This window comes from Nannobrachium achirus (assembly GCF_963921795.1).
Source record: "Nannobrachium achirus genome assembly, chromosome: 4".
Lineage (NCBI taxonomy): Eukaryota > Metazoa > Chordata > Actinopteri > Myctophiformes > Myctophidae > Nannobrachium > Nannobrachium achirus.
In genome coordinates this window covers 39087737-39114982 of record NC_137813.1, presented here as the reverse complement: position 1 = coordinate 39114982, position 27246 = coordinate 39087737, and the positions used below count along the sequence as shown (strand labels likewise).

The 27246-nt window shown below is 43.6% G+C and overlaps 1 protein-coding gene across 2 annotated transcripts in view; it reads left to right on the top strand.

Moving 5' to 3' along the window:
* The window catches only part of lasp1 (LIM and SH3 protein 1), a 39386-nt gene extending 12368 nt beyond the window's left edge, over window positions 1-27018 (top strand). The window contains exons 3-7 of one of the 2 annotated variants that reach the window (XM_080724700.1): window positions 7627-7711; window positions 15739-15846; window positions 20274-20358; window positions 21837-21937; window positions 23319-27018. In XM_080724700.1, coding sequence (XP_080580826.1) covers window positions 7627-7711; window positions 15739-15846; window positions 20274-20358; window positions 21837-21937; window positions 23319-23492 — 553 coding nt within the window. In that variant the 3' untranslated portion in view covers window positions 23493-27018. Of the gene's footprint in view, window positions 1-7626; window positions 7712-15738; window positions 15847-20273; window positions 20359-21833; window positions 21938-23318 lie in introns of both variants that reach the window. The other variant, XM_080724699.1, reaches the window with a different exon arrangement.
* The last annotated feature ends 228 nt before the right edge of the window (window positions 27019-27246 follow it).

The following is a 27246-nucleotide window of genomic DNA, read 5'->3' as shown; positions in this document are numbered from 1 at the left end:
TGTGTGTGTGTGTGTGTGTGTGTGTGTGTGTGTGTGTGTGTGTGTGTGTGTGTGTGTGTGTGTGTGTGTGTGTGTGTGTGTGTGTGTGTGTGTGTGGGAGAGTTTTGAAAGGGGATGCCTGATGCCAAGACAAGGCATTGCTTCATGTTCTGACATGCTTCACTGCTTTGACTTAACTCTGACTCACCAGATAGCTTGCTCACTTTCTGGACACATTAAGGGGCATAATGTTGGAACTTGATGTCAGCCTTTTAATACTTTTACCATATTTGCAATGCACAGTAAAGTCCTCAGTGTTGATATATCCATTCATAACTCTGGACGTTTGAAAATGTAACAAAACTAGAAGGTCGCAGCGCTACGCGCACTTCCTGTGGCTCGCTCCGTAGCCGGCTGCCGTGTCTCCGTGAGCGTCTCACGTCTACTCTAGCTTCGCGGCAGACAGCACAGAGGATCGAGTCACTTTCTAGATGCTGATGCAGATGCTGGCCCGTAGTTGTTGTACCCAAAAGTTGCACACAGACCGCGACGCACATGTGCATTAGTGATGTGTCGTCATTCATGAGTGATTTGTTCATAAGAATCAAATCATTAGCGAGACTCGAACGATTCGTTCAAATCCCTGAAATGTGTCGTTCACGTAGCCTGGCACTCAGCCTGAATTGACATTTCGTTTCACTCCATTATTCAGTCTGAAATTGCTTCCAACTGCAGCAGTTTCTGGGATGGGCGTTGCCAAAGAGGCAGTCTTCTGCGATTGGTTCACCGTCTGACCAACTCAACAGTAGCAAAACAGATGACGTAGTGTTGTTATGTGGCTGGCTAGTGGCTAGCCTGTTGCTTGCTAGTGCTACTTGCTAACCAAAGAAACAGGCAGAATAGGAGCGCTACGAACTAGTAATCAAACACAACATAACATGTCTGCTACTGATGTTTCATAGCGAGATCGATAGGATCGCATATTACCGCGACGGGCGGCATGTTGTTTATGTTTGGGAATGTGCGGTCCGGCGGCGGTGCTGGTTTACTTGGAAACGCACATGAGTTCTGGGAAAACCCCACCCATGCTGCTCACAAGATGCTGAATTGCTGATTCACGACGCTGATTCGCCGTATGGATTTCAAAACGAGGAAAACCTCTTCAATTAGAGCAACACCAGACCCCTGAATCACCAAAACAAAAATTTTAAGGGGTGTGGCACTGTGGCTAGCGATTCAGGGTCTGAACCAGGCAATCGTTCACACTTTCGTGCATACCTCTGTCCCCTCCCCCTAATAGCCCTCGGGACACAGGACGGGAGGGAGGGCTGTACACACAACATAATTAAAAAGCTCCTGCGATGGTGTTTTTCACGGGACGATCGAGCTATGAACGGTGACGTGAACAAGTCATTTGAACGGATCATTACCGTGAACGAAATGATTAGTTCACTGAAATGAACGAGATTGCCCATCATCACTAATGCGCATTAGATCCCACATCCCAGTGCTGGAGGGGAGGACCATAACCATGACAACACTGTAGCCAATGAACCGCAGGAGGACCACCAGTAAGACTCCCTAATCGGGAGATAAGCGACCGTAGGTGGCTTATCTCCACAAATAGGGCAAAAATTTGTTTTTCCAAAATCTTCCTGATCCATGTTGATGACATGAGTGTAGACATGCTGTGTAGTGATATTCGTGATTTTAGGGCAAAAACTGTAGGAGCAGTGTCCAAAAATGTGTTTTAAAAATCGGCCTGAAGGTGGCGCTAGAATAGGGCCATGTGAGAAATGAGGGGTGGGGTCTCCGCGTTGCCTTGGCGGACGAATAGGTACCGGCCCCGGCTCTCCCGGACGCTCCTAGCCCGAGTTACGGCATTTTATGTGCGCTGCAGTGGCAGGGGGTCCTCCACTGGGGGCGCCACCACTTTTGCATCCGTTCTGGATCACCAGGAGTCGGTGGTCCCCGGGAATTCCCCGTGAGCAGCCCCGTTGGGGTGGTCATTTGGTCATTTTTGCACATTTGGTCTTTTTTTACATCTGGGGGTCCCCCTGGGACTCCGGGGGTCCTTGGAGGTTGTAGTTTGGCAGGCAAGGAGTGTGTGTGTAAAATCTGGCATGGATCGGGTCAACGGGTGCGGAGATATAAGCAGGGAAAAAGTGTGACGTGTGACGTGTGAGCACATTTGGTCATTTTTTACATCTGGGGGTCCCCCAGGGACCTGGGGGTCCCTGGGGCTCCGGGGGTCCTTGGAGGTTGTTGTTTGGCAGTCAAGGAGTGTGTGTGCAAAATTTGGCATGGATGGAGGCAACGGTTGTGGAGATATGAGCAGGGCAAAAGTGTGACGGACTCACTCACTCACTGACAGACAGACAGCCCGTGGAGGTTTTGGTAGTAAATGCGACCTACGGTCGCAATAACCATGACAACACTGTAGCCAATGAATTGCCACAATATGGGTTGGTCGTGTCAGCCGTGCTGTTCTCCATCGCTGGGTTGTGTCAGCGCTGGCCCGTTCTCAAATGTATGATAGATGGACCCTTAAGGTCTCAATCTCAGAGATAAATTCATAGAGGTGTAGAAAATAAGATGCATCATGATTGTGATGTTACAAATTACTTGCAGGTGCAGCATCATTGACATGCACATTGAACTATGCGCAAACAGCAAACACTATAGGCTGCTAGGCTAACCCGCTAAAACAAGAGAAGTTCCATTGTATGAATGAATGGAACATTGTAAAGTGCTTTGAGTTCCGCAATTTGCTTAGAAAAGTGCTATAAAAATGCAATCCAGGATTGACGGCAGCGCTAATTAGCTGCTTCGTTCCCAATGAAGAAAATAATGTTTTGAAAAGTAATCCCTTTAATTAATGGAAAAGGACTGAAAACTGACTGTTTTCTTCCAAGGGAAATACAGTAGCCACCCCCCTTACAGTATACAATATGCTCCTCCATCTGTCTGCACCACCCCTCATCCATTTTCAAGAAGGAAAGGCATGTATGCACCACCTTTTTGGTGCGACTTAATGAGCTTCCCATCGTGTTTTATACTTGACTTGTAGTTTAATTTGTCCAGATGCCTGAGACGTCTTTCTTTCTCATGTAGGTCATTTATTGCCCCTTAGCAGGTGTCCTCCAGCAAGCATCTCTGGTGTGTGTTTGTGTGCGTGCGTAAAGCCCCATTTATACTCCTTTCAGAATGGATGCATTATATGCCTAAAACTCGGCTCTGTACTTTGTCTTAATTGAAGTTCAACCATTTAATCCATCCATTAGTAAATACATTTTGTTTATAAAGCACCTTTCAAAATAATGTTACACAAGGTTCTGTACAATAGACAACAATATAAACAATCAAGTTAAAATAAGTTAAAAACAAGTTACATAAGAGCAATAACAAATTAAGAAATAAAGCACAAACTTTGACCTGCACAAGTGAGTCAGGTAAAACCTTCATAGAGAGAGAATGTGTGTTTAACAAGCTCTTTAACTCATTAACTGCCACCTGACGAGTTGAACTAGTTATAACCATTTGTCGAGTTTGACAAGTTCCTTTTTTTTCTCTATTCACTAGCCTATGGGTCACCAGTTATTAGACAGTGTATCTCTATGGGACGAGTGTTGGAAAAGAGACACAAGGATGTCAAAAGGATGGTTGACCAGGATTCATTTCCAATTCCAGGACACCCGGGCGTGCGCAGCTTTTGAGGTCTCCCGCAAGCGGATAGGAGCGACTCCGAATATTCTATGATTTTTCAGAGAGCGACCAGAGACGGAAGTTAAAAGGAAGTTAAACGTCAACTGACTCAGCATTATTTTGTATTTTTTTTGCAGGGCAGGATGAGTCAGCTAGCCAACTTGAGCTAATGATTGTGATTACCCAAAACAGAATATTACCGAACATAGAAAAAAAGTGGTCTTGTTGTAACTAACACATCCGTAGATTTCTTTTCCTTCTTTTTTTTAATCGACAGATTTAGCTCTGACGGCTACTCTACTACTTCTAATGGGGTTTATTGGCTGTTGGCATACATAAAAGTGCATTTCCGCCACCTACTGTTCTCTTCATTCGGTCCTACATTGTCCCGATTTGATGCGCTACTACGTCTACAAACTTCACATGCATTTTTAAACTGGTAGCGCTAGCCTTGCTTTGTTTTAATCCCCCTGCTACCGTCTTTCATCTTCCCTGTGTATCGTTTGATGTGTCCATCTTGTAGAGAATCTCTAATGCCCCAGCAGTTTTGTCCAGTATTGCTCCATATGTACACATCCGTAAGCTTGGTGGCTTCACGCAGACGACAAATCAAAATGTACTTATTGTTGAGTATAAATGGGCATTAACATCTTGATCCTTGACCACCAGTCCTCCATTTTTCCAGCAATCCCATCATGTGTTCGAGTACGACAGGATGAGGGCCCGTCAGACCCTGTTTATTATATCACTTTCTGTTTGTTTAAAGCCATCCTCGTTAGGGTAAACATCATCAGTGGAACAACCTCCCGCTCCAGGGGAAAGAATGTCGACCCCTCTCCCTGTAATTCATATGGTAGTCTACTGCACTCATAGTTACACTTCTATCTTTCTTCAGTAAATGATATAGGCTTTGTTTGTTTCCACTAAATGCTCAACAACTCATGAGCTGGCAATCCTTGCTCTCCGATTGGACGGCAGTAGCTCACATGGGAACTATGAGAGATTTAGAAAGGCAGATAAATAGATTGGAAAATTCTTTAGGTCCCCCGGAGACCGTGGGAGCCAGTGGTGGGATGTAGTCTCAGTGATTGGTAGAGGGACAATATTAATTTAAGATTGACAAACCGCATATAAGCGTGGTATTGTTGTTTAGACTTCATCATTAGTTATTTGATTGAATGTTACATTCCAGATTCCCTTTTACCACGATATTGCGTAATGGTTAGGGGACTTCTGGTGTGATGGTGTTAATGAATAACCACGCTGATTAGAAAAGCACTTTTCACAAGGGTAACATGACATCACAGGCTGCTTCCTGCCTTTGATGCTTTTTGCGTCTGTCCCAGCAGGCCCAGGAAGCTGATTGGGAGGATGCCCAAATAGTGAAATATCTCAAGGTTTAAAACATTAGTTTCAATGTGTATTAAATTATGCGAGACCTGGCAAGGAGATGTCAGTCTGACTATAATTAATCACCACTAGGTCTTGCCTCTCTCTCTCTCTCGCCGTATGCTTGCATCTCTCTCTGCGTACCACCATAATCTCTACTACCTCTCTACCCTTCCTCCTCCTATGAAATATTAAGTGACTGAAATCTACATTTTTACTATTAACTGTTGATTTGATCCATAGTGAGTCTGACTGAGCCCTACTATATACGATCCATTAAGACCTTTCCCGGTTTGAGAGGGTGGATCTGGTAAGAACTCTCCTCCTCAGGTGTGTGTGTGTGTGTGTGTGTGTGTGTGTGTGTGTGTGTGTGTGTGTGTGTGTGTGTGTGTGTGTGTGTGTGTGTGTGTGTGTGTGTGTGTGTGTGTGTGTGTGTGTGTGTGTGTGTGTGTGTGTGTGTGTGTGTGTGTGTGTGTGTGTGTGTGTGTGTGTGCAGACAGACAGAACTCTCCTCCTCAGGTGTGTGTGTGTGTGTGTGCGACCTAATACCTGTGCACCTGCAGTCGCCACAACCACCATGTTGACTGCTCCGTCCCTACATTGCTCACAGGGCTGTCACAGCGGTGAATACACTGTGACAGGGCTGTCACAGCGGTGAATACACACAGCCCGGCTGTGTGTGTATTCACCTCTGTGTGGGACCTATTAACTTGTTACACAGCCAGATAGATAAGTGATCATTCTAATGTTTGACTCATGCCCTTGGTTGGGTTAGTGCCTGCACTTTGCCTTTGAGCAGACACATTTGATTACACACACTAACGCATTACCTACTACTCCCTCTTCAGCAACTATGCTTGCGTGTGCAGCACAGTTGTGTGTAATCTACATTCAAATTGTCTCAAATTAGATGTAAAGCACAAGCTCAAATGCTACATTTACCGTGATAAGGATGTTGTAACTATGGGGTATCTGTGTGGCTTAAATACACACCCTGTCTATGCCCCAAGACTAGTCTTAGCAGTCTTCTTCGGGCACTACGATGCGTTTGTAAATCTGACTGTTTGTAACCACACCACAAACCGGGCACGCCTAACTCCAGAAATAAAATATGTAAATGTTACGTTTCATGACTTTTATTAATAGATCAGTATATTATGAATGAAACTAGAGTAAAAGAACGTTGGAGAATGTTCTCTGCCTGCTGGAAATTAGTTGGCAACATGGCAAACCGCTACATTTGGATGGATCTGATAGCAGCCTTTCAGGAAAATGAGCTCTAGTAGTGTGGGTAGTAGAGAGGAAACATGCACAGGCCTGTATTATGCTTTAAGGGGTATGTGATCGAATGCCTGGGTTGTACATGACTGGTTGAAAACCCAAAATGTTCGGCTTCAATCTGCCTTTATATCCAATTACATGGTCCTCTCGCCACAGTTTAAAAGTACCTGTTGGCCTTTTTCAAGTGGATGTTGATTTGCTTGTTTGTGCAATATTCAACGCAAGATAATTCAACCAGATTCCTTTGAAAATTCGTTTTTATGGTCTCACAGTTTACATCAGAATAAACTGACTTTATGTGAGTGTTTACCATGTTGTCAAGGATACGATAAACATGTTTGCCTAAATATGGCTGCTTGGCTGAAGGCTAGGGGGGGTTGAGATTTTGAGGTCGCCCCACACCCCGAGGCAGGCTGTATACTGGAGTCCATATGAGATTTTGTATTATTTTTGTATTCGCTGCCTTCGGGACAAGACTCAACTGGCAGGCATTTGTGGATATAACAGATCCTATAGAATAGAGATGCTTGCTGTCTTGTGTATGAAAACAGAGTGTTCACACACAAATCATGAACAGCAGTTTTAAGAAATCAGCAATAAGCCATCCTGCAGTGAAAGCCAGTGGAATGTGAATCTGTCTTCTTTGTGTGTGGTGTGGTGTGTAAGTATGTGGATGCTGCATGTCTGTGACTTAGTTTGTTTGTGTTTGTGTGTGAACTTGTTTCAGGCAGTGCATTTTATCAAGGGCAGCAGGAGGTAGGTTGGTTATGCTGTCCAGAAAATTCCCCGAATCCATTGATAAAGAGCCTTGTGTTCACGCTCTGCTGAAGGAGCAGGCCATGACATCATTCACTCTCACATATCGTTTCTCTCCGACCCTCTTTTCTCTGTCTGATGCACGCTGTTCTTCATGTTATTCCCTATAGAGCTGTGTGCGTTCCGTAAGCCTCGTAGCGTGTTTTCCACACCTGCTATGGCTTGCCTCCAGAATGACCGTCTTGAAGCCCTCATCCACACAAATAAGGCCCTGTCTGCACTTCATTTTGCAATTTTTTTTTACACCGCATTGTGTTCTACTGACAAGCCTTTTGTCTACAGGGGCTCCTAACTCAACCTGAGGACCACCTTGAGTGCTGTGGACCCGAGACTGCACCCTGCTCTTTTCCTTTCACAAATTAAGCTTGTTTTCCACACTGGGTGCCTTTATAGAAGACTGTATTTGTCCTTTTGCTGTAATGATGTTTTATGCATTCTCGTGTGTGTATTTTACAGACACTACCCCAAGACAAACTTCACCTGCGTCGCTGACACTCCGGAGAACCTTCGCCTCAAACAGCAGAGCAAGATGCAGAGCCATGTAAGTCTTCATGCTTGCAGCTTGTGACTGACTTGACTGTAAAATGTAGTGTGCACACACACACACACACACACACACACACACACACACACACACACACACACACACACACACACACACACACACACACACACACGCACACACACAAATAAATGTCACAGTTGTAACATTTTATACCATTTGCCTATGGATTTTGTTTTAACCTAATATAGGCTTTTGGTACCATCTTTTGATACCATCAATTTAAGCCTGAGTCCAATGGGACAAAGAGGAGCTTGCGCCAGGTTCGAGCCGACACTTTATGCTAATTAGCCGCAATTAAAATGTTATTCATTAAAAATACTTTCTGCTTGTGATTTTCTCCACCCAGTAGTTCTATGTGATTTGAGCTTCTGCTGATGTGAATTGCGCAGTTGTTTCTGGCAATAACTATGTTTTTTCATTTTTTTTAGCTCCAATAAGTGGCATTGTGTATTGTCCATCCAAAATGGATAGGCCATCAAATACTTAGGCCATACTTGGCCTACTTGTTTGTTCACAAGGAGCAAGTTGGCATCTCGACAGAGTGCAGTTATAGTTTTAGTATTGGTTTGGGACAGGCCTAGACTCATTATTGTATGTTGTGATCAGGTCGGGCGCGCGCTTCAACTCAATCGGGTCAGTTCAGGTCAATTTTCAGATACCAAATCATGTTATTCAAGCGAGTACTGTAATTGCATGTCAGCAGTTTTTTAGAGACACAGATTTTCAGAGGCCTCTTGAATAGCATTTTTGTGCCTAAATAATTTCATACCCAATCTACTGTACATCTCACTGTCCTCAGGCTATTTCTTAACCACAGAAAACATGTGGCTGTTCCTGTATAAACTAAAATAACAAAGATCCAAATATATTCCTGGAAGAAGGGGAAAAAAGTCTCATCAGACCAAAATACCCATCTGAACTAGGTCATGTGTTATTGCCTGTAATAAAGACGACACGCTGATGGGGAGAGACTTGCCCTCCACCTCAGCAAGAGTCTTACAATAGCCTGAGCTTTCATCATGGCCCACCTATAGTATGTCAGACTTAACTATGCATCTGTATGAAAGTTGGCCGCCTTAGGTTTAGAAACATCTCTCTGGCCAACATTCTGTATGTGTTTCTGGTAAGTTTAGTTGCCATTGTCATTCATCGCCCCCCGGGAAGACTGCTAAAGATATCATAGACAGCCTCCATAAAATAAACGCTGGTGTAAATCCAATGTTAAGCATGTGTCATGGCTAACCCAATCTTTAAGACCAGATTTACACTTTGAATTCAAATCCCATCTCAATACTAGGGATGTTAATCGACGCATTATTTGCGAATCGACGCGTCAAGGCCGAAAATCGACACGTCGATCGACTTTTTTCACTGTTTTCCCCGCTAAGCAGCAGCTGAGAGGAGAGCACAATGGCGCATTACTTCAACCATCAGAACTTGCATCAAAGCCCTAATAATAATTATAATAAAGAATTGCTCTTCCTTGCGTTAGCATGGAATCTGTTCTCTAGAGACTAGAAGTGGAGTGACAAAGTCCATGGAAAGTAGTGGGAGCGCTCAGGCTGGCACCCCAGGCTAGTGTATCAAACGTGGAGCTTTGGTCTGCCTCGCTCTCCCTCCCCGACCGCGTCCACGGGTGTGACGCATTAACGACGAGTAGTGTATTTTGTGTTGTTTTATTGTCAATCTTGACAAAATCGCGAGCTTTCATGTCAAGCATGCATGCACACAGGCATGTAAACAAAACACATCCAGTCAGCGCGCACTGCTATGATGCGTGCACACGAACAGACCAGCAGTGTTTCTCAACCAGTAGTCCGCGGACCTGACTAGCGCCGTATGCATGCGAATCTGTGATGCATGCATGCACAACACAGACATTCACTCGTCCCCGACACAGACACACACACACACACACACACACACCGGTCCTCTCACATTTGGAAAACATTAACGCTCATAAAGTTTTTGAACAAGCGATTAAAACATTTTTTTCACATCCCTACTCAATACCTTATTTGGATAATGAATGATCGGACAAGACCACCTCCACATGGGTTATACTAGAGAGATGTTTTGGTGAGGGTGCTAGTGTTCCAGCTCTTATGGATAGGAACATAGTCTCTGTGTAGATGGGGGTTAGGGTAAACCCCCATCTAGGGTACCCTAACCCTAACCCTAACCCATGGGGAGTGGGATCATAGAGGGAATGAGCCACAGATAGTGTCACAACCCACAACAAACACTAAATGAGACCCTACTGTTGTATCCGACTAGCTAACCTGCCAGTGAGGAGCCCCCACAGCAAGGACATAGTGCCTCCGCCCTTCTCCTCCCGTCCAACATTCCCTGCTGACTGGTGCCGCCCCAGCCCATAGGAGTACATACATACAGTAACAAACATCAGCCTCCCTGCCCAGCTTCTTTCCACGAACACAGATGACCAAAAAATAAATAAACAACTATCATGATCATGAATTTTAAAATGTATCATACAGCAAACCGAAGTCTGATATTATCATGTAAAGGATTGTGTTTCTAAGGGCCCGTTCACATTGAGCCGATCCCGGGGCCGAGGATCCCCGACCAGATTTCGGGAGGACCCCCCGGGAAAATCGTTTGGTCGGCCCCGGAATCGGTCTTGGGCTTGAACAGTACCCCGACACGATCGGATTATGTTAATTAGCTTTTTTATGACCTCGGGACTCGTCGGGAGCACTCACGATAATATCAAAAAAGCTTGATATTCTCGGGTCATCGGGTAGGAATCCTTTACAATTATTGTTGTCTGAATGAGCTCACGGGATTGCATCAGATTATATGAAGCCAGCTCCTCCTTTTTTTAGGCTGCGCAGAGTGTAGGCTATTCTGTCACAGCCTACACTTTTATTATTATTATTAGCCTACTTACTTTTTACTTTAGCCTACTCTCTCCCTTGTTGTAATCACTTGTTCAAAAACGTTATAGCCTATAGCGTTCTTTCTTCTTTTTTCTTCTTCTGCGCAGTCATTTGGCAACAAGGCAGTGTCTTTTTTTTTGCTGCGCAGATTTGGCTAGGGCAGTGCTGTTCTATCCGTGTATTATAAGGGCTCTAAATTGACCTTGTGCAACTTGACAGACAGACACCCTATATATAATATCTTATTCATATAATGTAATACTCAAAGTCAGAGACATTCCATTGCATTCCTTTTTTTTTACTTTTACGCGCGGGCTGCAGGCACATCATTGCGCCTCTCGTTCTGTCAGTTTGTTCATTGGTCCTCAAAGAGGACCGCCAGTCCTTGGGGAGTTCCAGGGGGTCCCCAGCTAAATGATATTGAGGAACCTAGGCCTGTCCCTATTCTATATGCTTGGATGTTGGTGGGACAGTAAAAAAAAAAAAAAAAAGCGAGAGGTTAAACTTTTTTTTTTCCTGCGACTGCACGCCCACAACGGCGAGGTTTGGACATTCATAATTGCTATTAGCTGATTAAGCTCATGTCTGTTTAATGTCTGGCTGGTTGCCGTTAAAATGCTGGTTGATGCTTTTTAGGAGTGGACACTGGTCAATCAATGATATTGGAGATGCGACACTCTCAGCCGTGTCTTGCTGGATGCGCATCACATCTCGCGTCTCGCTTGCCAAAAACATAACTGAATATATAATTATAATATCTATAAAGTGAGCAGCGGCCAGTGTGCGCACAGTAGCCTACCTAGAAGACTACCAACCTACCTTTGTTTTTATAATGTTTTGTCATGATGGCGCAGTTATCACTTGTGTGCAAAGGACGATGATACACGAAAGAAGAATGTAACACCAACTTCTACCAATTAATCCATTGCTGTGACAGACAGACAGGGTGAGACAGCCAACGTGCTTCCTTGTAGACTACATAATCCACTGGGTCCAGCTTGGTTCAGATCAATCATATCAACATAACAGTAATAACACCAACCAAAGTCAGAATAAAAAGAGTCCACGAATAGGCCTGCACACTCGCTCATAATGTCCTCCTCCTCCGGCTGCCAGCAGCGTCAGTTCTGAATGCTAAGGTATGGTAACATGGCTGTTGTCTGTTGTCTTGGCTGTTGTGTGAAGGCATGCATGCAATACACTAGTCATGTTGCCAATACCTACTTTTTAGCAACAAGCACAAGCATGATGAATTCATTTTAAGAAGTACATTTTATTATTTTCTCCTGTAATCAAGGTACGTTATACCATACCCATGTGCGCCTCTGTAGTCTAATTTGCGCAGTGATGGAAAAAGTATACTCCCATTCTTTACTTAAGTAAAAGTATCAATACTGCATTATTAGCTACAAATATGGCACAGACAGAGAGAGAGAGAGAGAGAGACTCTTTGTTATAGACTATAGCGAATATATTTGTTTAATTTCGCTGTTTTAATATTTAATTAGGTAATAAAATGGATTTTGGAGCATAGCGAGTCAGAACACCGCAGCTGCAGGACTTCTGCGCTAATTGGGTCGTTGGCTCGTTGACTTTGCTGGCATGCGGTAGGCCTAATTGATTATTTTGGAGAAAGATTCCCTTTAGTATAAATAATAGTCCTTTTGGTTACCATTTGGTCTCCATCATTAAGCTGGGGATCACCTGGAACACCCTCATTGTCAAAACATTAAACAAATGGCAATTAAACTGACGTGAAGAGAGAGAGAGAAAAACACTCTTGATTTTATCCCTCTTGAGGGGGCGGAATCTTCATCTAGTCACGTCTCTCATGGCACCACCCCCCCGAGATCGTGGGTGGCTAGAATCGCGAGACGTCGGTCTCATTTGTAATGGTCTGAGATATTTCACTTGGCACAGCGGGATATACCGGGCCCGGTCGCAAGACAGAGGATCGCTGTCGTTTGAAATGAACACCGATAAACCCCGGGCACGAGATCTGATCTGACCCAACATCGGCCTCTCATCTGTGAGGCCCTTTAGGTCCATGTCAGGAACGAGTAGTGATCCAGTGTCATGTACTTATTTCCATAGCGGTTCTGGCTGGGGTCTTGTGTCGGTGGTCCTGTCACAGGGTATACTGTGACAGAACGCCCCACAAACTGTGATTGATTACTAAAACACTGTGTGTATGCACATGCACACATTGTTTTTCTCACACATTAGCCTACATACCCATACTCAAATATGGGAAGTAAACCTTTTGACAATAGTGGGGTGTGTGTGTGTGCTTACATGTGCACGTGCCAGTGTAAGGAAGTGGAGGTTGTGTGTGTTTGCTGAACTGGGGCAATTTATCTCACCCCTCCTCGCCACTGCTGTGTTGCCACGGGAACCCTATTGCTATGGTAGCAGGGTAGAGAAGGTTTGTCACACCTCATTACAAGACTTTACAGGAGTGAAAGAGAGCGAGATGAAAAAGAAACGAAGAGCATGTATTGGGGAGGTGGAAAAGGAGACCAATGGGGCACGTTACGTATGAGAGGAGGAAAGCAAGAATAGTCCAGTCATTTTAGGGTTAGACCTGGAACAAATTGCAATAGTAGCAAACTCAACTGATTTTGTATCCTCAATATGTCCTTAGTGAGGGAAAAAAAGTCCCAAGGAATCCCATCGGGGCAAAGTTTTGAAAAGGAATGTTTTTCATGCAAAACAAATGCTTGCAATGGATTCAGAATAATTAAAAACCCCTACTTTGACCCCTCACATCCCACTTAAAGCAGATTTTCTTTCAGTCATTTTTTGGAGCGGTGAAAGCGCTCCCAATGAACAGGTATATCCGTGGGTATGTGGGTGGCTGGGTGGCTGGCTGGCTGGGTGGGTGGCTGGCTGGCCCTGTCCGTAGCCTGGGCAATACCTTGAGTGGCCACACACAACACACTAGTTAAAGGAGGGGCGCTGTTTTGTGCAGGCCAGGCACACTCACCACTCACTCACAGGCACAGTTTACACTCACTCACTCACTCACATAGGGTACAGCTGCTCAAATTCACCGCTCCACTTCGAACCGAGGTTTGATTTTTCCTTTATATTGTAGTGTATAGTAAGTGAAGGTAGATAGGTCGTTTTCAAAACTTTGCCCCGATGGGATTCCTTGGGACTTTTTTTCCCTCACTAAGGACATATTGAGGATACAGAATCAGTTGAGTTTGCTACTATTGCAATTTGTTCCAGGTTTGTTCCAATTTTGGCCTAAAATGACTGGACTAGAAGGAGACAGGAAGGCACTGATACAGAGAGAGACAAGGGGGAGGAGTGTGGGTGAGGAAGGGAAGAGATAAAAGTACACCCCCCAGAGGAAGCAAAGCTAGAGGAATGCAAATAGGCAGACACAGAGAGTGAGAGAGAGATCGCTGAGAGATTCTAATGAGATTTCTATGGATGGATTTTCTGTGGGATGCTGTTGAGCCAGTAAAATATGAATGAATGAAACTGGAGAAAGGGGATTGGGGGATGTGTGGGCGGGGATGCCACAAAGAGACGTGATTGGAGGGGAGGAAAAGGGTCTATTGCATTAGAGAGCCAGACAAACAAAGGAGATGGACTGAGAATGAGAAAGAAGGGTGGGGTGGGAGCATGTGTTGACAAATCGAAGCAGCCAGGGCGAGAATGAAGGACAAAGATGAGTCAAGGCCGCGTTAGTCTTCCTCATGACAGTCTCCATTAGCAGGCTCGAAAGCTGTAGATAATTGCAATCACATGGAGATCAAGCTTTATTTCTGCTTAAAACAACATCTCTGTTGATGGTGTGATGATGTTACTAGGCGTGGACAAACGTCTCTCATGTAGCATGTGGCTTTATATTTGCTATGAGCAATAAGGAAGTGACGCTGCAAACAAGGACAGTTCACGGTTCTCGGCAGATAGGAGTCAGACTGGTCAGCAGTCTGTTTAGCAGCATCAGTGTGTGTGTGTGTGTGTGTGTGTGTGTGTGTGTGTGTGTGTGTGTGTGTGTGTGTGTGTGTGTGTGTGTGTGTGTGTGTGTGTGTGTGTGTGTGTGTGTGTGTGTGTGTGTGTGTGTGTGTGTGTGTGTGTGTGTGTGTGTGTGTGTGTGTGTGTGTGTGTGTGTGTGTGTGTGTGCGTGCGCGCGCGTGCGTGTGTGTGTGGAAGGGGGGCAGCTTGGTAATGGATTGTGCAAGCTGGCTTCCTTAGAGGAAGGCAGGAAATTGGTGCAGTCACCATGGAGGCTTGAGTTGAATAAGGGCTTTGGTGTGGGGTGGTGGAATTAAGTGATTTGTCATTGTTGGTTGTGTCACTCACAAGTGACCATGTGGTCATGTCTTGCATATTGCAGAGGGCATCTCAAGAGACTGCTTGTGCACTGTATAGGCTATTTCTGTTGTGTGTGTGTCCATTGTTCTATCTTGGATTTGTACAGTGTTGTGATTGTAGTGGGTATGAGGGGGCACAGTCGTGCTATCAAGCCAGTTGTGAGGAGGGAAACTCCTTTCATTGTATTTTCAGATATTCATCTGACTCTGTTTGGGCTGGCCACTTCCTGCTCTGCTCTGAGGGTCATATTAGGGTGGGGTTTGTGCACAGACACACATACTACCACAGGCGCAAATGCAGACTGTTGTATATTTCCTCCCAGTCTGACCTTATAAGGCTGTCGGCAAGTGCTGTATGCAAGGCCTTACGTCCCCAGCAAACAGGAAGTGTTGTCACTGTAACAAATGAGCGAGGCGTATGCAGAGGGCAGGCCTACCTGGTACACATAGCGTCACAGTGCTTTTTTTGTCCTTTCCACTTTGGCCTGTTTTGGCCTATATGTAATGCAGCCTTCCCTTGATTATGAAGATGATTGTGAATGCGGGGCGTGTTCTATTGATTGTAAGGAACTAAGCATGCATTTTCAGTCAACGATGGACCGGTACATGCTTTTTGTTGTCCCTGTTTCTCAATCCATTCATTTATTATTGCAGTTCTATTAAATTATATTCTCATTATTACAAATGGTTTAAACATTATTCCTTCATAAGCACAGACTAAAGGAATTGATTTCCTCCCCTTATAAGTATGGTTTGTGTGTTTCCTCTCCAGGTTCTGTATAAAGAGGAGTTTGAGAAGAACAAAGGGAAAGGATTCAGCGCGGTTGCAGACACACCAGAGATGCAGAGAATCAAGAAAACACAGGACCACATCAGCAACGTAAGGATTTAACTACAGTCATCAAATACGTTCTTTTTTGTATCCTCCCACTCAGTCACTGATATGAATGTGTGCTAGTAGTGACCGAGTGGTAGTGCCAGACTTAAGGCTGCAGCATAGTTGGTGTGGAAACAAAGTGGAGAGATTTTAGAAGTAAAGTCGGGGGGGGACGGAGATGCATCTAAACCTAACCGTAACCCTAACCTCAGTAAAACTAACGCTGGTGAATGCTAACCTGGTGAAATGCTAACCTGCCGACGCTGGTGAATGCTAACCTGGTGAATGTTAACCTGGTCGGACCAACGGGAGGTCGTCTCCACCTTAACCGAGGTGCTTTTTTGATACACTCGGACTGAAAGACCTGCAAAAAAGGGACTCCCCTGTGCGTGTGTCCGTGTCGCGCAAGAGGAAACAATATACATCCTGCTGTTGTAGCTCCACCCAGTGTCCACTAAACAGCGTGTGAATGGACTATGGGCACTGTGGAAACGTAGAACCAGAGATAATAATTTCCCTGAAGAATAAGAGTGTTGAACTGGAAGGAGAAGTGATTTTCACTTCCTGGTTCTCCTAGCATGCATGCGGTCACTTAGCAACTGCATTACAGTAGCGAACGCCAATATTAACTCATTGAGTGCCAATCCCGAACTAGTTCGGCTTTATTAGCGTATCGTAGTGTGCCGATCCCGAACAAGTTCGGCTTTTAAAAAAAAAAAAAAAAAAAAAAAAAAAAAAAAAAATTTTTTTTTTTTTTGAAAAAAATTTTTTTGAATTTTTTTTTTTTTTTTTTGGGACCCCATCAAATCTGGTGAACATGATTTCAATCGCGATTTTGCATGTTCCACCCCCATACAACCCCATCTAACATACAGGGCAGCCATTTTTGTTTACATTACATGTAAAACATAATGGCGATTATCTCAAGAATGCCTGAACGGATTTCCAATCGGATTTTTTTGTTTGAAAGCTGTGAACAAACTGCACAAATCCACTCCAATGCAATCCAGGATTGCATTGGATTTTTTAGAGCTCATTCTTCTCTGTTTTTTTCCCATGCATGAGGTGTGCAAGGTTTAATCATGGCTAAGTTGACGAAAATAAGGCTTCTAAAATGCTTGGTAGCCAATAGCTAACTTCAAGCTAACTTCATCCTCTTCCTGTACATGCACAAAGGAAAGTGTCCTTTCCTTTGTAAAAAAAGTCATGGCTCCAGGGCTTGGGCATGCATTACCAGCATATCTCTATTATTCTCTGGTCACTGGGCGCCCTCTAGTGGTGATAGGCTGGCACTCAATGAGTTAATACGCTCACATTAAAAAGTTCAAAGGACGGAGACCTCCGACCTCGGCACAGAACCGCACATTTTGAAAAAACAGATCTCAGTCCACGGGCACGGAATGTGTTAAATACAACCCTGCACAGGCCCAGAACTCCAGCCCGAGCCCGGCCCTGGCCCGTGGTGTTCGAGCCCAACCCGAAATGTTCTGCAATTTATTGGCCCGAGCCAAAGCCTGACACCAAACGAATTACCCTTACTCTCTCTCATACTGACAAGCACTTTCTATGATGTGCACAACTCTATGATGCGTGCTCACTCTATGCAAACATGCACAGAACACACACTTGTTTTTGTTTTATTAAACATAACTTCACGTGCCACTGCCACAACAAAAATGCTCACATAACCTATTAATAGGCTACCACATTCCCAAACGACATTACATTAGAGTTCATTACATTAGAGACGCATAAGCAGCATTCCATAGCATGGAGTAGAGAATAATGTTACATGATCCAGCAGCAAAAAACATACAGTAAATAAATGCGTCCATTCCTCCAACATTATTCAATTCGTCAGTAGGTAGAACACACTTTGTCCACTGAAGAGAGTGCCTGTCGCCAGACAAATATGTCAAAGTGCGCTGGCCGGGGTCTAGCATTCAGCACTCAAAGCAGTGACACATTGAGTTGAAAGCAATTCAATCCACAGAGATCTTGTTAAATTAAATTTCAAAACCTGGAAAACAAATCAACTTCTTTTGAAGTATGCTACCAGGTTTAATCAGAGTGTCTTTTAATCAAGGATACCGTCCTCATACAGTTATTTCCTCTTCAATGGAATGGATTTTCTTTTTACGTTTTAATTAATAAATATGTGTCGCACACACACACTGACTGAGCCTTTCACTCGCCCTTCTCTCTCAGCTCAACTGATTTGCCATGCAGAATAGCGATGTCGAAGTGTGTGTGATGATGTTTACCTTTCCTCAACGCTTAGAGTCGGTCATAAAAGTCTTTTCCTCCTCCCTGAAAAACACACTCGCACACAGTCATTAAACATTGGTCCATACATGTACTTTGCACTGGTTTCAATAATGACATAATTGGTATGGAGGGTGATGGCTAATTACTGCTTTCATGTGATGAAAGATCCTGCATATCTGAGACCAGAAAACACCAGACGCGGAAACACATTTTTACATTACTTTTTGTGTAAAAATAACCACATCAAAGTAACGTACAAGGCAGAGTGGTGAAATGGGCTGGAGTTAATCCTGAAGTATTTTGTGTGTGTGTGTGTGTGTGTGTGTGTGTGTGTGTGTGTGTGTGTGTGTGTGTGCGTGTGCGCGCGTGCGTGGCAAGGGGCACTGCTCCAAACGATCCCTCCATCTTTCTCTTCTATCCAATTCTCCCACCCCCGTTTTTCTCTTCTTCACAAATTCCCAGCTGTACCCTCAGACAGAGAAACAGGCCTGTTTACTCAGCACTCCGCCCAGAATGTCAGCATTAATTCTTTCTGTCTGTCTAGACTGATCTCTGTCCTCGGTTGTCATTCTCCCCATCACTCTCTGTTTCTGTGTGTCTCTCTCTCCATGGGGGGGAGATTGTGGTCCTGCAGAAGGATGGGTTCTAGGGATGGGACGATACGCGATATTATTGTTTATCGTGATAAACACTCACGATAATCGTATCGTGGTATCGTCCTCCGTCATGCACTGGGATCAATTCACCTTTTATTTGACGAGCTGCATATCCGGTACCACTTAAACCCTCTATAATTGGTAAAAGGTATTCATAATATACATGCTTGATACAGTCTTTTTTTCACTCTCTAGCAAATGTCTTTTCCAAAAAAATAGCCGATCTACAAGCTCACAACGCGTTGTAGATCTGCTATTTTTTGGCAAATGTTCCGCCCCAGGATAATGGATTTTGATTATCACGATAATATCGTAAATCTCGGATTTCTTTTGTCACAATAATCGTGATATGACATTTTCATATCGTCCCATCCCTAATGGGTTCTTGTAAACAGAATAGACATGCATGCATGCACTGTTCTGTTCAACCTGCCCCTTGAAACAAACAATCTCTCTTTTGCAATCTGACTTGAGATGTTGCACTTGAGAACACTCGGTCTGTCTCCCACTGAGCTCACTGTTCTTAACACAAGCACTCGACACCCTGTCATCCCATGCAGTGTGTGAACACACCCCTCTCTTTCTCTTTCTCTCTCTCTCATGCCGCTGGCACACTGGCCTCTTTCACAGCGAGGGTGTGAGTGAGCACAGAATCGGGGCTGTAAATCTGACCGGGGAGGCGTGAGTCAGTCTGTTATCAAGCCTGGAAATAAGGGCAGGAGTTGTTAGTGCAGTCAAATAGCAGCCTCTCACTTTCAGGGTCATCTGTGTGGTCCTTTTTATGTGTCTGTCGGTGAATGGTGCCTTTGTTTTGCTGGCTAAATTGTCTTGGGGAAGGGGGTGGATGGGGGCTTGTAGATCACAACTTCTGGTAGGTTCATCTGAAACCTGCAGTTTTGGGCTCGTTGGTATTTATTTCCAAAAGAAAGCAAATAACAAGTTGTCTGCATGTTTAGGCATGCGTTTTGTTTTCTCACCCCAAGCATAGATCTGTCTCTCTCTCTGGCTTATTTCCTTTTTCTCATTTCACCTGTTCCTCCTGATGTGTCAGACCAGTGTTGCTAGGCAACTCTGAGCTCACACTGCTTCCTGCCGTGATGTCATTTCCTGTGAGCGCCAAGCTGCTTCTAGTAGCGGCCCACTGCACAGAGCAGGCCCCACCTATCCCACAAAGATGAGAGTGGAGGCTCAAGTGCAAACTTGGAGACACCTGGTGGAAATGAGATGAACTGCATTTTTTTGCTCTCAGTTTTAGAGTAAAGAGCTGTTCACACAAAGCACTATAATGATGACTATAAATATATTTTGTTCACCTTGTCTTTGTTTTAGTTGTGGAATTCACTTGAGTTGGAATAATTTTTTTAACTAATCTTTTTACAGTCATAGTGCTTGATGTGAAAGGCCTTGTGGCCTACTTACCTTTACCTTTGAAGGTTTTTCTGTTAGATAACAAGACACAAATGTTTATTTTTGTGTGTGTGTGTGTGTGTGTGTGCATCTATGCAGATTAAGTACCATGAGGAGTTTGAGAAGAGCAGGATGGGAGGAGAGGCCCCACCACCCCAACAGCAGCCTGGCAACACCCCGTCAGGTACTGACCCTCTGACTGTGGCCAGCATTCCATGATGTAGAGGTGCTGTTAGTATTGAACGCAGTCATAAACTAGTCAGCATTGCTACTTCAGGACTTAAAAACAATATAGAGGGGAAGGAACATAGTACCTTTCTTGCCCTGTAACTGTGTCTTAACAGCTCTGCTGCCTTCGGCGACTGAATCGCTCTTGTGTGATCAATAAAGGTCGTTTCTGTGTTCTCTTATCTGTTCTGGAAAAGTACAAAATGAAATACTGAATGTTAATTTATCCATTTGTAACTCTTGAGAGTCTAAACAGGTCCATTTGGCTACAGTTGTACACTTGGAGTTAAAGGAGCTATTGTCAACTTTTTCTTGAAAAACGGATGCTAAAATTAAAATAATGTTTCGAAAATATTTTATAAAAAAATAAGCGTCATATATGTGTTTCTATTCAAAAATGACCACAAAAAGCGTAAAATAATGATAACATAATCATTTTGGCCATTGTCAGACCGACACTTTGTTTACATTGTAGTCTATAGACTAGGATGTAAACAAAGTGTCGGCCCTACAATGAAAAAGTTGACTATAGCTCCTTTAAATTGACACTGATGATTGACACTGATGATGTGACTGTATCATAAATATAACTGGAACTGTAAGTGACCTCAAACGTTCAGGCACTGCCATTCAAGAAACAGATTTGTTAGTTGAAATGCACATGGTTATTTCTGCCTGAACACCTATACACAGAGAGGCGTTGTAGGAAGGGTTGAGGATTGCATAATACGGTGGATGAAAGGCATTAGTTGCACGTCTTGGCTTGCAAAGCTTTGGAATTCATCCTATCCCAGGTTCATGGTGTTGCCTAATTTGATGACGCCTATAGATAGCTATGAAGGTATTGAAGGTGGGGAGGGGGGGGGGGGGGGGGGGGGGGGGGGTGAAAGAGGACAAAAAGGGATGTTGTTTTGATGCTGCTACTCCCATAGAATATCCCCAGATTATACCTCCCTTCAAACCAGTGTTGATTTCGACGACTAAAGCTATGATGAAAATGTTCGTCAATTCCCTTTTCTTTTCACTGACAAAAACTGTTTTAAAAACTAAATGAAAACTAAGCTACGACGACTAATACTAAGACTAAATGTACAATTTTGTCAACAAATAAAAACTAGACTAAAGTTGTAGGTAGGGACTAGTGGAGATGAGATCCAGTAGAACTAAGTCAATTTATGTTTGGTTGCACTCTGAAAAATCTACAAGCTCAAATCTACAAGCTCTCAAGCTTGTACACCGGCTATTTTCAGCATGCAACCAAGTGTAACATTATCCATTACGACGCCATCAAGGCTAAAGACTAAAACTAAAACTTTTTAAATATGACTAAAACTAAATTACATTTCATTCAAAATGTTAATCAAAAATTGCTCTTCAATCAATCCGGACTGTTTGTTCTAACCTGCTATGTTGTTGTTGTTGTTGTGTCAGCAGCATACCAGCCCTCTGCAGCCCCTCAGAACTACCACTATGAACCTGCTCCTGAACCAGTGCGCCAGGCGGCGGCCGCCCCGCCTCCTGCCAGCAGTGGTGGGGTGAGCATCCACTGTTCTCTGTTCTCCCTCCAGGTTCCCTGAGTGTTCATTGAACTCTGAGAGTGTACAAATGAACTAATACTCTCACAATAAATGCACAAAATCTCTGTACGTCGTATATGTACGACATACGCCCATCGGTCCGTTGTTCACGTATCTCGAGAACCGCCAGCCCAGGCGACTCCAAACTCACGCACGTCACTCACAGGTTACGACAACCCAAGGAGGTGTTGTGGACATCGAGTCAGTCGGATAGATGGGATGTCGAGAACCGTCGATCTGACAAATACTCCCACATGGATTAAAGTTCTCAGTCGCCACGACTGACTTTACGATTTCTTTTTAAGATTAGAGCATTTGAAGTGGTCAAACTATCACTATCTTAACTCATTGACTGCGATATTGAAACCCTTCTAATGTTCCACACCGCCGGGATTTTGCTTACCTTTAACGTGGGGGCTTGCGGGCACATCGTGCACGATGGTTCACGGATCGCGTTCGCTCTACGATCCAGCCAAGGTAAGGAACAAAAAACAACAGCCCTCCATTATCCATAGCGAAAGCGTCTGCATGCCACGTGGTTGTTGTTGCGTAACGAAGAAGTGAATGCGCTCGGAGACGGGATACAAGGGGTTGTTGTCCCACCCCCTGTTTCCGGTCTAGGAACATCCGGATCCGGTTTTTGTGAATAGTGCCTCTCCATAGAGAAAGAATTATGGGGGATCGGTGATCATACTTTAATTGTTTAATAGCGATTGCAGCATATTGACAGCTCGTCATAGGCGGAACGGACGCATTTATATAGTTCGTCATACTTGTCATAGGCAGTAAATGAGTTAATAGTCTTGGATATTTAATATAAAAGCAAATGTTAAAGCCTCAATTTTTCACCTGGTTGGCAGTAGGTACAGTAGAACAGCAAGAACAGTATTACTATAAAACTAAAGGTGCTGCGATCGAGACTTTTGACAAACAGATGACAACTTCCTGCCTCGGATTTCGGGAGGTGTTTTATAGTTCCAGTCCAGACTCTATGTAGCATTCGGTGATTGTGGAAATGTTATCTGGTTGTGCGAGACTAGTGGTGAAGTGTCTAGCTGAGAGAGACCTCGATACATTCCCGGGGCCGTGAATCGAACCGGGAAGTTCTGCTTCCCAGGCAGGCTCTACCCATTCAGTTATGGCCACCCAACTAAATGTACCCGTAAGAGTTAAATTAAACACTGAGGATTTTACTGTGTGGAGGCAGCAATCACCTGGAGACTTATCTTTCATTAATGAATTAATTAATTAATTAATCTTGTTTCTGTCAGCTAGCAGATTTTCTGGCTGAGGCAGCATTAGGAAGTAACCGCTCATTTTGTTTCTGTGTTCCTTACAGAAGAGGTACAGGGCTGTGTATGACTACTCTGCCGCTGACGAGGATGAGGTCTCCTTTGTGGACGGCGACGTGATCGTAGACGTGCAACAGATCGACGAGGGCTGGATGTATGGCCGCGTGGAGCGCACCGGCCAGCAAGGCATGCTGCCTGCCAACTATGTAGAGGCTGTTTGAGAGAAAGGAGGAGGAGGTAGAGAAAGGGAGGGAAAGAAGGAAATGAAAAGCCCAGTGCCATCTCATCTTAATGCCGCTTTCTCTTGATTTTACTCTTGCTCTCTGATCTGTCCTGTCCAACCCCACCCGTGCCCTGCCCCCTGCCACCCCCTGGCATCCCTGCTCTGCCTGCTCTGCTCTCACTGTCCTGCTCTCCAACCACATGACGCACCCTGCCATCTGTCCATCTGTCTGCCTGCCTGTCTCTCTGTCTGTATGTGTTGACGTCTTGTCTTTGTTTGGATGTCCGGTGTCCTCTGGCTGTTGCTCTTGTTTTCAATCCTGGATCCACACTCGGTGTCAGTGGTGGAATCAAATGTCTTAATAGATGACACACATTCTCACAGCATCACTGTATGTCAGTGGTCACATCGTGTCACACAGCTTCGTCCTTAAATGCCACTCTAAAAAATCCCAGCTCAACCTCATAAAAAACAAAGAAATGTTGAGAGTCTTCATTAACTTCATTCTGGACAATAGACACCTGCAGCCATAGAGCTGCAGAAAATATATGTTGGGAATATAGGTGTGGCATCATCAGAAACCTATTTATGTCGTTTTTAGTTTTTCCTTTCTTTTGATTTTGTTTTTAATTTTCCATCGCAATCTTGGCCCGACTGGAAGCGCAGTATAGAATTTCACTGTTTTAGCGCAGTCCGATCTAAGCTTGAATATTTGACTTGTATACATTCCATTGGCTTCAATACACCATTGCTGTTGCAACAGTTGGCAAGATATGTCTTAACAAGAGGATTTTATATATTTATATATCGGTGCACACGTTTCTCAGTATCGTGCTCTCGATGGTGCCCCCTCACATGTGTCCTGCACTGCATTGTGGTTGTTGTATGAAACTGGAAGTTCACCTCCTGACCTCATAGATATATCAATTAGTAGAGGGATCAGGGACAAGTCGGGGTACATGATTATCTGGTGGCCCAGTAACTAAATTCTTATGATCACACTCACTACATCGCCTCTGTTGGTGTGAACATGTAAACTGTATATCCTCATTCCTGATTGCCTTCATTCTCAAGAATATTGCCAGGTTTTGGTTGATAATGGCTGAACATGAATAGGTGATGGGAACAGGCCAAATTCCTTCACATAGCTAGAGAGTGAATATTACACTTAGACCAATTGTAATAGAGAAGGCCAAGCACAATTCTGTTTTGTGCGATTTTTCTTTTCTTTTTTTCCTTTAAGTCATTCCATTGTTTTTGTAAGTTGACATTCCAATTTTGTTTGTATATTGTTAAACCCTGCACAGGTAAAACACCTGTGCTATGGTTAATGGTCTTATTGTTATCCTGTCTTCTCCTTTTTTTGCTTTTTCTTGTTATTGTTATAGAAAGCTTATTTTCAAACAACAAATGTATCAAATAAATAAACCAGCAAGTTTGATTTATTAACCAGGGCAAACTATTTTATCTAAAAATGTGCAATCAGAGAAGTAGACCAAGAATCAAACTCAAGTTTCAGGTCCGAAAGCTGCTTGGTCATCTGTATGATGAGCAATGCCTGCTCAGTTGTGCCAGGTTATCTCTAGAGTACCTCTTGTCTTTGAGGCTCTAAAAGTGGAAATGGCACTTAATAGTCATGCAATTTCGAGTATGTGATGTAGTCATCATTCGTCCAGCTCTTATCTCCTGCATCATAAACATGCTATGTCAGTGACATACAGGGTCTTCAGGCACTCTGGAGATCCTCCATGTAAGGTGGAAAATGTAACGAGCTTCCGGCAAATTTGAAGTGCATTTGGCTGGTCTTGTTTTTCCCCAACCTTCACAGATCACAAAAAAGCATGATGGTTCTTAAACTAACTAGCAGACAGTTGCAACTATAACGGTATGCAACACTGTAACCTCAGATCACTTTACAGCTTCATGGGAACAGGCTTAGAAAACAATATTTGGTCAATTCTCAGTGCTGTAATAAATTCTACAATGGACCCTACTCGTATTCCCATTTACTTCCTATTTGTTTGACGTTTCATTCTTTCCTTGTGATGCACTGTGAATGTCAAAGACGAGGGGTGAGGTTGGAGAGGAATCAAAATATTCAGCTTTATAAAAAGAAAAGGCTCTCACTATATAGCTAGATGACATTGTACAATTGTATATGTATCATAAAGAGAAGTTAGGGAAGAGGTTTTTACGGGGCATGGTGCTTTGGGAAGTGGCTTGCGCTGCAGATAAAAGCTGTAATGGTTCATATTTTTGTGTTGAGGGGGAATTTAAAGAAAAGAAAGCTAAAATACTCATGGAAAAAAGTGTCGTGCAATGTGTCAAACAATAAGTATAACTTTTGCAACATTATGTGAGGAAATGTGACTGATGTACTGATGGTGATCACTAAATCGGAAGTGACCACAACTTATTTCAAGGCTGTCTAAGCAATCAGGTTGCCATATTAAAATATTTAACATATGCCTGCATTTTACATTAACGTCTATTTGACAGTGGGAATTCTTTATTGGCAAAGCAGCTGCTAGTTTGGAAAGCAGATTACAGTTTTGTGTTTCACTTGAGGGAATTTAAGAAGGGAGTTAGGTTATTTGGCTTAAAGTGAATTGGCTGTTACAGGGTTAAGCCTAAATTAGGTTTCATGTTGTTGCTTCCTCAAATTTTCCTCTAACAATGCTTCTTAATCCAGTAGACATTGCTGCTCTGCGGATTACACGCTCTTTCTTTTCCAGATGAGCAAAACGTACCGGTAAACCAGTTTTGGGAATGTCTTAAAAGTTGAGGGTTGTTAGTTGATGGTGTTCTTTTGGAATAAAAACAAGTGGCCAAAGAAAGCCAGTATTGTGTAAGTGTGACTCAAGAAGAGATGTGTAGACCACTGTGGCAAGGCATAGGCAGAAATGTGCATGTGATGATGTAAATGAATGGGGCTGGGGGGGTTAGAGGCTGACTATGACGAGATGTACTCGAAAAATCTCTCAGCCCATGAGACATGGCAAGTTGTGACTGACCTGGATATTAGGAGGTAACCTCTATGCGCCAAATACGCTCTTCCGCAACGGAATCACTCAGCCTGCATCTACTGTACCATAATCATAACCCTGTTTATAGTCAGTGTTTATCCTAGTACCCTGCCCATCCCTTAAGATTCATACACTGTCTAAGATGGAGCATAACTTAGGCATTACCTTCAGCCTTCATCATAGCCTCCTACGCTTCTGATGAATCATTCCCCGCTTCAATGATACTGGTTATATAGACTGTGCAGATTGAAATCATGTAATTCAGACTGACCTAGCGTTGAGATCAATTTTGTGCATTTCATCTTAAATGGTTTTTGTTTTATAATTTCTGTTATTTTTTAAACTAAATAAAGATACCATTATGCATATTGACATGTTAATGTATTCAAAAATCGGAATACAGTTGAATTCTAGGACCTGATATCATCTCTTGTTGCCCTGTTACAGCACTTCGAATTGTACGTATGATTCTGCAGATTCAATAAAATGTCATTTTTACTCAGACTGTTGTTTTCACTTCAACATCCAACATTGGCTGGACCCTGGTCTAGAAGAACTGAGGTAGAATTGAATAATGATGTCCTCCTGTTAATTTAACTTAACGCCAGCATCCATTTTCTGGGGGGAACATTTGCCAAAATTAGAAAGAACATGATGAACAACTTATCTACATAGTAAACTATCAGCAATTGATTGATTCTAGAAATATGGCTCTTCCTTATTTGA